At 44.0% G+C, this 13938-nt stretch overlaps 1 protein-coding gene across 5 annotated transcripts in view; it reads left to right on the top strand.

Annotated features, from left to right (window-relative positions):
- Window positions 1-13938, top strand: part of Frmd4b (FERM domain containing 4B) — a 326374-nt gene that overhangs the window by 278117 nt on the left and 34319 nt on the right. For all 5 annotated transcript variants that reach the window (XM_063285583.1, XM_063285579.1, XM_063285582.1 and 2 more), the window contains 4 exon segments: window positions 5029-5112; window positions 6874-6939; window positions 9578-9635; window positions 11387-11473. In XM_063285583.1, the coding sequence (XP_063141653.1) occupies window positions 5029-5112; window positions 6874-6939; window positions 9578-9635; window positions 11387-11473 (295 nt within the window).

The following is a 13938-nucleotide window of genomic DNA, read 5'->3' as shown; positions in this document are numbered from 1 at the left end:
TAGTCTCCTTCCCGCCCACTACATATCCTAATATCTTGCAGATGTGTGGTACGTTTGTGATACAAGTCCACACAGACAAGCGTTGTACAGGTCTACAGGTCCTAACAAACACACAGTGTTTCGTATGCTCCTTTACAGCGCCATATAAATCAAATCACCGCCTTGCACACCCCCACCCTCCACCCCCATGATCCATCTCTGCTTTGCTACTGAAGCAGAGTAGTGTACTGGTGTCCAGGAAGAACTGGTTCTAAGATCTCCCTTCCCTTTCTGCTAAAACCCACAGACGTTCAAGTCCCTTGGATAAAGTTGTCTAGCATTTGCCCGTAACCCACACCATTCCCGTTTACTTTGAATCACCTGTCCATGAATTATGCTTACCACAGTGAAAATGCTATGTGGGCCAATGGCTACTGTACTGTTTATACCATAATGACCAGAAGAAACGAGCCTGTGTTTGGCACAGGCTCAGTTTTTCATAGTTTCAATCTGTAGTTGGTTGAGTCCATGGGTGGAAAGCCTCTGCATATGATCATCTCATTGTCGGCTCCTCTCCTTTAAAAAGTCGTCCTGTTTTTACTTATGTGCTTGTCTGTGTGTCTGTGTGGGCTATGCACGTGTGAGTGCTGGTGTTTGTAGAGTTCAGAATTGTGTACTGGATCCCATGCAGGTGGTTGTGAAGCACCCAAGATGGAGGCCGGGACCCAACTCAGGTCCTCTGTAAGAGCAGTGTATATTCTTAATGGATAAACCATCTCTCCAGCTCCTGCTGGCTTCTCTTTAAACTAGCTGGGACTCCTTGAAATAATCACCACGCTGCTTTCCTATTAATGTGTCTGTATTAGTCCCCCCGCCCCCAGTGATTAATTAGTATAGAAGAATGCTCTTAACGAGTGAATATCCATTGTTTAGCATGATGGCTCATGACTAACCTTTAGAGATTTATGGATTTATTCAGCCAGCAGCATTTCTAGACAACGCCACATTTTACCACGAAGGAAGATAGCAGAAACATCACATTTTATGACTGGGAGAGGCTCTGGCTGTCTAGAATAGGAATCATTCTTGAAGGAGATCTTGGCAGAATGACATCTCCGAGGCCAAAATTCGTGTATGAAAATTCTAGCAGACAGTACTTATCATCTGAAACACATAGCTAGTTCTCTGTTTAGGTGCGAGACACAGACTGTGCTTGACTTGGCAGCCATGATGAGCACTGATAAGCTCAGCGTTTCAGATGCTTGCCTCTGGGTGGGACATAGGACCAAAGCTCTGCCAGTCAGAACTATAAGTACCCATTAGTGCTTACTCTCATCTGTGAGTGTATTGGCTAGAATAGGGGGTCAATGCCTCCCTTTCTTCCTCCACCAGTATTTTCTCCTTTGTCTTGACTGCATTTTTATAACATTTGAGGTTATTTCTTATTTACTTTATGTGTATGAGTGCTTAGCCTGCTTGTGTGTGTGTGTGTGTGTGTGTGTGTGTGTGTGTGTGTTATCACATGTGTACAGTACCTACTGCTTTCAGAATTCAGGAAAGGGTCTCAGATTACCCGAAACTAGAATTATGGATTTTTTTTGAATTATGGATTTTTATGAGCCTCCCTCTGTGTGGGTGCTGCCAGTTGAACCCAAGTCTGTTACAAGAGCAAGTGCTCTTAACCACCAAGCCATCTCTCCAATGCTATTTGTTTTTATAACTTAAAAGTCAGTAAGTACATCATATGGAAGTTTTCATGTTAGGTATGCATGTTACACTTATCGCAAGTGAATAGATAAATTTATGAGACATGACGACTTCCCAGTCTATTGAAGTCTCATTGCCACAAAATTAACTGTAAAACAAAGCGATTCTAGGTGCTGACCTGGGAACATGGGTTCTTGAGACATGCCTTGTGGTTCACCTACAACTGAAATATAGAAGCATACATGGTTTGTTGGTGTAACTGCAAAACACTCTGTCCTAGCCTGGTGTGGTGGCTTCTGCTTGGTACTAGAGAGTCAGAGGCTGGAGGATAATGAATTTGAGGCCAGCCTGGGCTATATATCTAAACCCTGGTCTCAAAAATCAACAGAAGAGAATAGAGGCGTGGGAGTTGAAGAACAGAGCATGAAATAATTAAGAAAATAAATAATAGTCCTAAGAGTTGACAGCTGACCTTTAATATGAATAAAATAGACTGTAGTGTATTTTGATTTTTTTGGAAGCACAAACCAGTTTCCCAAGATTGTCAGTTTGACTAAGTGCTACTGCTCAGATTCCAAGTGTGTAGAGAGAGTTGTTCTGATGTGAGAACAGGAGCCAAGAGACTTTGCGTTTCCTGTAGTGATTAAGAGAGCTGAGTCTTTCACCTTTGTGGTAGACCCCCAACCCTCCTCTTAGGAAAACACATTGAGTGTACATGGAGCCCACTTCAAGTTCTTCAGCATGAACATCTGGCAATAAAATCATCTGCATAGATATTGCTGTCGTTCTTCTATTATTTCCCTACCATCCCCCAAAATGCAATTGGCCAACTCAACCATCTTTGGAAAGTTCATCTCTGTAGAAATCTCTAGAATAGATAAAACCAGAAAACGAAGGAGCAGCCTCCCTTCTTTTTATCCCCATATAATCATTTTTAATTTTATGTGCGCTGGTGTTTCATCTGCATGGATGTCTGTGTGAGGGTGTTTGATTCCCCTGGAACTGGAGTTATAGACAATTGTGAGCTTTGTGAGTGCTAAGAACTTAACCCAGGTTCTCTGGAAGAGCAGCCGGCTTTCTTAACCACCAATCCATCTCTGCAGGCCCAAGGAGAAGCTTTTTCAACTAGGTAATAAGAGTGAGCAACGTCTAATACAGGATGGTAGGCGTGTGCCACACAGACGGACGCCATGCTTTGGTCCCCAGTTCCTTGTTGTTTTTCCTCTTTTCTTTTTCTTTTGGGTCCCTGCCATCATCATATAGATGCACACTTGGTCTATGAGGTCTAGATGAATAGTGTGGAAGGAAATTCACCCTGGATTCAATGTATGGTCCTCTACAAGGAGGTCTGTGTGCTTCAGTATTATGGGAAGTGTGGTGGTTTTAATGAGATGTGCCCCATAGTCCAGGCATTTGAATATTGGGTTTCCAGTTGGTGGCTATTAGAAGAGTCTTAGAAGATGTGGTCTTGCTAGAGGAAGCATGTCCCTGGGGGAGAGCACTGAGATTCAAAAGGCCCTTGCCATCTTCCGTTCACTCCCTGCTTCCTGCATTCAGTTCCAGATGTGAGCACTCTGCTTCTGTTTCAGCTGCCACATCTGGAGCTTCCTACCACGCTTTCCTGCCATCGTGGTGATGGACTCTTATGTCTCTGGAACTGTGAGCTCAAAGTAAACCTTTCCATCTGTAGGTTGCTTTGGTCATGGTGTTGGATCACAGTCACAGAAAAAGATACCAATAGAGGAAGTTAATGTTAAAAAAAATGCCCAAATGGTAAGTTTTAAAACTTGCCAGCGTTTTCCTTTGCATCTGGGGGAAGGGTGTGTATTAGTTACTTATTTCATTGCTGTGACCAAATACCAGGCAAGAAGTAACTTAAGAAAGGATCCGTCTATGTTGGCTCACAGTTTGAGGGTACAGTCCATCATGGCGGGGAAGGCATGGCAGTGAATTCACAATAGCATAGTCATAGTCATAGTCCATAGTCAGTGAGTAAAAAGAGGTGAATGATGGTTGTCAGCTGGCTTTCCCCACTTTTCAGTCCATGGACTCAGCCCACGGGATGATGCTACCCACATTCAGAGTGGGCTTTTGCTCCTCATTTAAACCATCCTGGAAATGACCTGATATGCACCCCCGAGATGTGTGTTTCCATGGTGTTTCTAAATGCCCTCAAGTTGACAAGCCAAGTTCGCCATCACAAGGTGTAAGGGATTGTGCCTTTGCAGAGTTGAGAACACTCAGCATTCTAAGGTCATCGTAGGTGGAGCCTTGGAAGGACAGCTAGGAGTCAGGGTTAGAGCACAGTGGTTAAGAACCGGGCCTTAGGAGCCGAGCAGACTGACTTCAAATGCGTTTCTCCTCTACATAATAGCCATGAACAGTTAGCAACAGAGCCAGTATTTCTCAACCTCACAGTGTTGCCAGAAAAACATGGAGAATAACGATAACTCTTACATGAGAAGATTGGCACATAGCCCAACACAAGGACAATACCCCCAAATGCACCGCTTAGTGCCTCATCCTTAGCCTTTCAACAAAGTTTAGTCAATAGGAAGAGAGGAAGATGTGGCCGTTGGGGAGAGGGAGAGTTAATATGACTCTGTGGAGAACCAGCTCTCACTAGCTCATTTTATGTGTTCTCCACAAAGACCACGCCTTTCTGGTGACCACCAGAATTTGCCTAATTTATATAGTGTTTTCATAATTTTATAAATTATAAACATTTATAAGATTTTATAACTACTAGTTTTATAATTATAGAATGTTCAAACACTATACAAGTACATTTTAGTTCACTGTGGATGATGTGAGGGTACCCTTGCGTTATTAAAAAGTGTTCTCCCTTCCTCTTATATTTCAGAGATTTCTACAGAGATTAACTTTCCAAAGCCTGTTGTGTGGGTCTATTGTACTTCAGAGATGATAGGGACAGGAGTGACAGCAATGTCTATGTAAACCTTTTTATTGTGGGATGTCTATATTGAAGAACTTGTAGACAGTCTGTGAGTGGTTCTGTGGTGACCGGTATTCTAACACACTGGATGTTAGGAGTTCCTGGAGGTGATTAGGGTGACACTATCAGAACAAGGAAATATGTATAGTAGAGTACGAAGATGCTGTGTAAAAGTAAATACGAAAACATGTCCAGTCCCATCTATCTTGCATAATGAAATTGATGCTCACAGAAAGTATTGGAGACTTCGAAGTATATGATGCAGTTGTCTCATTGGAGGGTGGTCTCTAGTGAATAACAGGGACCAAGGTCCTACAATAACCATCCAGGTTATTCTCAAAGCTTGAGGTGACACTCTGATAGTAATACACTGTGTTTCTTCCCAGCGATGAGAATGCCAGGAAAGACTTGAAGACACTGCCAGTCTTCCCAACCAAAACTCTTCAGGAACATCCGTCGCTTGCGTACTGGTAAGCCAAGACAGCCCCGGGCTGAGACCCGGGCCTCCTCTGAGCACTGAGTACTAGCCGGAGATGAAAGAGAATCACTTTTTTTCCATTCAAATTACATGTACTCTTTGTAAACATAGTCTCCATGGCTTCTGTCTCCAAACCGTGAAAATGGCCTTCTTTTGCTCATGCACACAAAAATTATGAAATAGGGATGATAAAACTTCCCATTTTGATAGCTTTACATATGAAAGCTGGAATACATTTTCCCAATACACACTGAAATTATATACAGAGCCTACACCGCACTCAGACACTGGGAACTTCTGAACAAATTACTGTTAAATGAAAGTTTCTTTAAAATGTAGGTTACCTTCTTCTCTCTCTTTTCCCCCTTTGTCTCTTTTGCCCCTTTTGTCTCCTTCCCCCACAACAAACCTCTCTCATGTGGAAAAAATTGGGGTGGGGTGGGAGGCTGGGGTGAAGTGAGGTGGGGTGGGAGGCTGGGGTGAGGTGAGGTGAGGTGGGAGGCTGGGGTGAAGTGAGGTGGGGTGGGAGGCTGGGGTGAAGTGAGGTGGGGTGGGAGGCTGGGGTGAGGTGAGGTATGAGGCTGGGGTGAGGTGGGGTAGGAGGCTGGGGTGAGGTGAGGTGGGGTGGGGTGGGAGGCTGTAGGTGGGGTGGGGTGGGAGGCTGGAGGTGAGGTGAGGTGGGAGGCTGGGGGTGAGGTGGGGTAGGAGGCTGGGGTGAAGTGAGGTGGGGTATGAGGCTGGAGGTGAGGTGGGGTGGGGTGGGAGGCTGGGGTGAGGTGAGGTGGGGTGGGAGGCTGGAGGTGAGGTGGGGTGGGGTGGGAGGCTGTGGGTGAGGTGGGGTATGAGGCTGGGGGTGAGGTGAGGTGGGAGGCTGGGGGTGAGGTGGGGTAGGAGGCTGGGGTGAGGTGAGGTGGGGTGGAGGATGACCGATCTCAGAGTGATACCTGCATTGTCACTCTTGCACCAGGGTGTGACTGAAAAGCTAGCTGAAGTGTAGGGTAAAGTAGGGTCTGAAGAAAGGCTGAAGTTTCCAAGTCTCTCCCCTTACAGGATACGATCAAAGTTGTTTCTACAACACAGTGTCCGAAATGTCAATAAGAATATTTCAGCTGGTATTCAGACTCAAAGCACATTTCATTCCCTCACAACACTTGTGTTTTCCTTCAATAAGAACAAAAAAGTCCCATCCCTTTCTGTAACTCTGGGTGATCTTGAACTTCTGGCTTCTCTGCCTCCATCTCCCAAGTGTTGGAGTTACAGGCATGGACCACTATGCCCGGATTACATCATATCAGGGATTACATCAAAGCCCAGGGCTTTGTGCATGCTAGGAAAGCACTCTACCAAGGGAGCTACATCTCTTTTTAAATCAACAACCAGAGAATAGGTCTTAGGCTCAAAATTGCCTCAACAGTGATCTCCAACTAGTATTTAATATTTGCAACTTTGTATCTATTGTGATGAATCTAGAATATTAGTTTTCCATTTGAGAATGTCAACTTGCTTCCTTTCCCAGTCAACATTTTAAAATATGAGTACAAATCGTATATTTATGTAAAAGTTAAAGGTCATAGTGGAAACAGTCACCTACTGAGTTAAGGAGTGAGGTTCTACAGAAACAGCAGAGGATGCCACTTTGCCTTCCAAGTGAGGAAGTTCTTCTCAGGTTTCCAGCGCCTGCCCGAGAACGTAGAAATGGATTCTGGATGTCAGAAAGACACATGGTCACCATGCTCGTTTCCCTGTTTTGCAGTGAGGACAGAGTGATTGAGCATTATTTGAAAATCAAAGGTCTCACTCGGGGTCAAGCTGTGGTCCAGTAAGTATTGTTTTTTCTTCTCATCTAAATATAGTCTTAAAGGAAACAACTTGGTCATTCCATAAGTGGGTGTTACCAGTTCAGATGCTCCCCAGTGTAGGGCAGGTAACAGAGAAGGAAGTATTGGCCACCTAGGAAATGGTGAGGATGATTCTGGGCACAGGTAAGGTGACTTAGCTTTGAGTTCAGGAATGGTGGTGCCAAACCTTCCAACATATTCTGAGAGAAGATGGAAATTCAGTTTGTGACTCTATGGATGGAACTCACGATACACTTGGCTGTTGGGAGTTCTGCTTCCTCTTACTGCCAACAGACCATAGTCATTAATTAGAGGTGGGTGGGTGGGTGGGTGAATGGATGGATGGGTGGGCGGGTGGATGGATACATACATACATGCATATGTAGATACATACATAGATACATAGATGGGTAGATGGATGGATGGATGGTATCTTAGGGTTTCTACTGCTATGGCAAAACACAATGACCAAAAGAACTTAGGGAGCAAAGGGTTTATTCAGCTTACACTTCCACATCAGTGTTCATCACCAAAGGAAGTCAGGACAGGAACTCAAGCAGGGCAGGAACCGGAAGGCAGGATGTGATGCAGAAACCATGGCGGAGTGCTGCTTAGTAGCTTGCTCTGCATGACCTGCACAGCCTGCTTTCCTATAGAACCCAGATTGCTAACCCAGGCTTAGCACCACCCACAATGGGCTGGACCCTCCTCCCTGAAATCATTAAGAAAATGCCCTATAGGATTGCTTACAGCCTGATCTTATGGATGCATTTTCTTAATTGAGGTTCTCCCTTCTCTCGGATGACTTTTGCTTGTGTGAAACTGGCATAAAACTATATAATACAGATATATAGATGATAGATGGATAGATAGATAGATAGATAGATAGATAGATAGATAGATAGATAGATAGATAGATAGATATCATGTACACAGGCTGACCCTGAACTCACTAAGTAGCTAAGGATAGCTTTGAAATCCAGGCTTTACCTACTTCCCAGATGCTGGGACTCTAAGTGCCGCTACACCCATTGTCTACTATACTCTGACTGTATAGAGGTACCATTGATGTATTAAGGACTCTCCACTTGATATAATAACTTCTAAGTTATTGAAAGTTCTGGAAACCAATCTGCTGTTCATCATGACTGTTCCGGTAGCTGGAGAGTGGTAACTGCTGAGGGCTGTAACTTTATGGGAAAGAGTACGCACTGCTGTGAGCTGCAGAGGTCATGTGAGAAGTGAGACAGGGACTCGGGTCGCCTGTCCCCTGGTGAGGACACAGTCTTCTTCACACTGTCACTTCTTCACCAATCTCATTCTCAGGACACACTGCAATGTTAGGGCAGCTGGTGGAACCCGGCAGTTCTAAGGTTGAGCCCCTGACACTCCCATTCATTGTACCTGTTTCCTGGGCTGGGGGAAGAGGAGAGTGCCAGGGATGGAGCAAGGATAGAAAGATAACTTCCCTGAAAGATTTTAGTCAGGCTGGTGTGCACGTTAGGCAGGGTCCTTACCTGAAAGAAGCCTGTTGGCCTCTCCTGGTCCTTGTCACATGGTTACAAACACTAACTGTTTACCTTGGTTAATGCTTGTGTGCGGGGTTCGAATCCCTGCTCTGAGCTTGTGCACTTGTATCACAGCTTGATGCTGGCACGTTCACCTCGCCCTTTATATTCATTCACATGTAGGGCAGTTACCTAAGAAATTACCAAGTTAGCGATTATAGTGTCCAAAGAGATTAATCTTCAAGATGCCATTTGAAAACCTTTCTAATTGGAATGGGCATGATAAAAATATATTGTATTAAAGTTTCAAATAATGAATAAAAACATTATTTTATCTTGAGGGGGAAAAGTCCTCTCAAGTTAAATAGGGATTTCATTTCCTAGAGGGATGGAGAACTCTTGCACAGTTCAGCCCATTCTTTAACGGTACATAGTATCTTCATGAACAAAAACAGAAGCAGCGACATTTGCCACCATACCTAGCTCGAAAGCTGATCCTTACTGTTTGCATATTAAGTGTTTGCCTTAAAAAATATTTGTAATGTGGGGCTGGGGAGATTACTCAACAGTTAGAAGAACTGACTGCTCTTCCAGCGGTCCTGAGTTCAATTCCCAGCACTCATATAGATGCTCCCAGACTTTCATAATTGTCCTGTAGATTCTGATGAGCTCTTTTGGTGTACAGATGTATGTGCATACAAATTACCACATGCGTGAAATACATGAATAGGCCACGAATAGCGGGCCACACACGACTTTTATCCCAGCATTCTAATCGTAGGTCGGCCTGGTCTACAGAGCGAGGTTCTCAGAGAGGGGGTGGGGGTGGGAGAACACAAATAAATAGATTTAAAGTTTGCAGTGTTAATGTGATCTATCTGTGAGTTGTAGAAATGTTCACTGTGTTTTGTTAGCAAGCCCCTGACCGTTACATAAGGTACAAACCACATTACTCCCTACAATGGTTCACTACTCTACGATTCCTTGAGTCCAGGGGCTTAGTCGCAGTTAAAGGAGGGAAGCAGAAGCAAATTGTGTTTCCTGAAATCAGTTTTTCCCAAAGGACCCTCTTACTGTTTTGATGAACTTAACAATGTGTTCATTTCTTTAGGTATATGAAAATAGTAGAAGCCCTACCAACCTATGGAGTCCATTACTATGCAGTGAAGGTAAGCACTTCTTATATTCCAGACTTTCCCACGATCCCCACCAAGCAGTGCAAGTCACAGAACAACATCTAAATGTGTGTGTGAACTGTGACTAGAATTTGCAGTGTTTTAATTTTTTAAATATTTATTTATCGTATTTATATGTGTGTGTTTGTCTGCATAAATGTCTGTGTTCTGCATGCACTCAGTGCACACAGAAGCCAAAAGAAGGCATCAGATTCTCAGGAACTCAAGAGTAACCCACCATGTGGATGCTGGAAACTGAACTCTGGTCCTTTGGAAGACCAACCCGTGCTTTTGACTACTGAGCCATCCCTCCAGCCCCAAAATTTCATCATTTTAAATAGAATTGTTTTCTTAAATGTTTTAAGTCTATTACTGTTTATAACAGACTATAAAGCATAGCATTTTTGCAAAATGCTACATTCAGGTGCTTTCCCAGATGTATTCTTTCTTAGCTCATATTCCTATCTATCTATCCATCCATCCATCCATCCATCCATCCATCCATCCATCCATCCATCTCCCTCCCTACCTGTCTCCCTTCCTCCCTGCTCCCCTTGCATGCTGGGTATCAAACCTGGGACCTGTGGCATGCTAAGTCCATACCATACCACTGAGTCCACCTGCAGCTCTAGGTCATCCTCGTATCAGCCCTTAGTGATTTTTGTTTTCCGTTGTTTGCCCCGTGAATGCTCCTGGTCTTCACTTGGCTCACTCCTCTGTGTGACAGTCACGCCAGCCCTCAATGTTTATGCAAACATCCATAGGATGTGCTGAAGGTTTTGCAAATGTGGCATTATCACGCCCTCATCAGTGTGCTTTGTCTTCCTGTGCTGATAAACAGGAAGAAGCTGACTAAGAAACGTTGTCATGGTAAAGGATGCAGCGTAGATAAAGGGAGTTCTGTTTGAAAGAAGCATAATCTCAAAACTGATAAGCTCTCCAGTGACTTTCGATGTCATGGCAATGTTGACATCTTGACCATTGCAGACGTAGGGAAATCAGATAATGCACACTTTCATATTGAGGATGCCTGTGCTGAAAATGTGTCCAAATTTAATCTTAATTCTCACTGATTCTGCTGTGCACATTCCGAACCCTAAATGTTTCCCTCTGTCAATACAATCTTTTCATTGGAAAAATAAAGCCCAATAAACAAACTTAGAAACACATACTATATCTATAATACAATATCATATATATCTGCTCTTCATATGTATCTCAGACTGGTTATTCATGCCGGTATGGAGTTGTCCAATTCCCCAAAAGGTATTCTTACTTCTCCTCTGTTCATTGTTAATTGAGCTCTGAGCACTGGGGCTGGGCACCTCTGTTTCTCTCCTGGTTTTTTTTTTCCCCTTGGAAAGTTCCCAGCCTTTAGAGATGGTGACTTAGCTGAGAGAACAAAGGTCTTTTGTAAAAACCATAACTAACTTTGGGCTGAATTAATTCTTGGTTGAATTCAATTTTTTTTATTCTCTCCAACGATTTAATCAAAACAGTAATGCTTTAGTCTCTTGGATGATAATGGCCCTATTATTGGCTTTGCATGCATGCTTATTATTTGAAGAGACCCTAAGGAAATATTTTAACAAGTTTAAGTTTCTCAGCCTAGTTCTGCTTACCAACACAAATTCATATTGGCTTGTTGGCACTTCTTATAGAAAGAAATTAGTAAAAAACATCATTTCCCATCTAGAAGACTTAATAGTTAGATCTTGAGTCTCATGTATTTTCTACCTTCTTAGGATAAGCAAGGACTTCCATGGTGGCTTGGGATCAGCTACAAAGGAATCGGCCAGTATGATTTACAAGACAAGGTGAAGCCTCGGAAAGTAAGTGTGAGCCTCTGCAGACATTTAAGGAATGTTCTAGAATCGACAGTGTCACTTTCAGTAGCACCTTGAACACTCTCGGGTAGTGAGCTTTGCTAGGTGAAGCTGTGGTGCAGAGGTTACTCTCGTTAAAGTGTCACCCTTTAAATGACTCATTTATGCACAATCTACCCAGTTCTGCCACGGGCCATCTTTTCATTTATTCACTGAGACGGACTCTTGTGTGACACGAACTGATCTCTCGGCCTCCACCTCCCGAGGGCTAGGATGCCATGCACATGCCACCACACCTGGCCGTGTTGTTCCCAGCCGATAACCTAAACTGTGCACTAAGGTTTGGCGATGAAGCCCGCCGCGGTACGGCTTACAGCCCCTACACGTTGGTTTAAATCCAAAGTTTTTGTGGTGACTATTTCCCAATGAAATGGTTATAAGCAATCTTTCTACAACCACAGCTATTTTTATCTTCGTTTTCACTCTCTTTTATAGCAAATGTATCTGCTTTCTGAAGAGAGAAAAAAATTAATGGGCTAAAGGGCCAGAATCTCTGGCATTTGGGTTTTTCAAAGCTAAATAAGTTACTATTTATCATTATGCCATTGTAATCATGGTGTTTGAGAGGTAGGGATAGAGAATCAGAAGTAAAGTCCTGCTCACTTACGTTTTGAGTTAGAGGCCAGCATGGGCTATATGAGATCCTGTTTCCAAAAAGCAAATTAAAATTAGGGGGGAAATACCTTGTTTATGAAACCTCTACTCTCTCACCTCAAGGATAAGTGCACACGGTGCACATTGTCACTAATTATGATTTAACGAATCTGTATAGATCACCGTCCAGTGGCCATCGGTCTCCTCATGTACAGTAAGATAAAACCTACCTGCCCTGTTCTGGATGAGGTTCTACTCTTCCTTCCTCTGCTGCCGCCCCCTCGGGCTGTAGGAGTGAAACAGTGACCTCTTAATAGCAAACTATGGTTAGCTTACCTTCCTTCTCACAACCCAGCATCACAGTCAAAAATGCCACATGCCCACCTGCCTTTTGCTGTGTCCTTCATAAAGCAACCCTGGAAACTAACCATGATCTGTGTCTTCTGAGACCCCTTCTCGCATCGAGCAGTGCTCACAATCTTCCTCAAGTTATGGAAACCGAGCGCCTTTCTTGTCCCCACTCCACGGTCGTGACACTGACACAGATAATACAGAAGGTTGCGTTGCGCAGAGCATGGCTTCTCTTCCCATGCTCGCCCAGCTCTGCTGGGTCAGACGAATCGGGCTTTGGCACTTTGGCACTGCTTATTAGAGAAGTATTAACAAAAGCAGCAAGGCAGCCTCCAACCACCACATCCTCCTGTGCCTGTCATCAGCTGGCTGGCAGTTTCTGTCAGCCCTGTGAGCAACTGTGGAATAAGGAAATATGGTGACCAAACCCGGGGCCTTGCAAAAGCCAGACAATCGCTGCTTCCCTACCCTTCTGCCACTTTTAAAGCTTCCCAGCGTTCCATTATGTGGAAATACATAATCTTTTTAACAGATTCTCTCTCACGATCCTCCTGTCCACCCTCCACCCAATTTCGAGATTACAGGTCTGAACCACCACACCTAACTAACCACCAATTCTCTTTTGATGGACCTTACAGTTTCCACCACGGGTGGGGCAGTGGACTTAGGGTACCGGGCATAATAAGGAGCCCCAGCCAAGCTATCGCCTGTCATGGTTTCTTAAGGCATAGCTCACCTGTGGTACTGTGTGTTTGTTCATTAGTCCGTCCTGAATTTTACCTTCTTAGTAAAGAACACACACGAGTCTTGTTCGGTCTTACTACACTTGTGTGCAAGATAGAGCTACGTCAATTCACAAGTCAACGTATAATCAACTAGCGTGGCCTCAAGAAGTATGAAATTCTCGCAACATGGAAATGTTTCTTAATAATAAAAAAAAAGGCAGTATCAACATTCCTTCCACTCTGAGCTCTTTCTCCCCTTTCCTTAATAAATCTGTGTTTACAGTGCATAAAGAAACAAAAACAAGCCATCAGATTTTTCTCCCCACATAATATGGTGAGTCAGATCCTCACAGCAAACACTGAAGCGTAATTTCCTCTCTAGGGCTCCTGACTCACAAGCCTTGCCGTACATTCACGGCTTCATAAAGAAACGGCACACACTGCTTCACACCGATCACAATCAGGCCCGCTTGTTCATTCCGGAGTCTAGACAGGGTCAGCGGCCACTTCCTGTTATCAGTCTGCCGTTTACCTCTTTCATTTTCAAGATCTGCCTCTCACGTCTGACAGGATGTTAGCCCTCTCCTTGTGCCGTTGATTCCTTGCCCTCCTCTTCTCTATCATTTCAGGGGCCCACTCTGGGCTGCGGTTTGCACCCTGCTCTTGTGTGTTGAAATCCAATGGCGGATCTTGCTTTCATCCGTTAAAATCTGTTTGCAGATTTTGCTTTCTGTAACCTAC

This window comes from Rattus norvegicus, chromosome 4 (assembly GCF_036323735.1).
Source record: "Rattus norvegicus strain BN/NHsdMcwi chromosome 4, GRCr8, whole genome shotgun sequence".
Classification (NCBI taxonomy): Eukaryota; Metazoa; Chordata; class Mammalia; order Rodentia; family Muridae; genus Rattus; species Rattus norvegicus.
The sequence above is the reverse complement of the archived record's forward strand: the minus strand, read 5'-3'. Positions and strand labels throughout refer to the sequence as shown.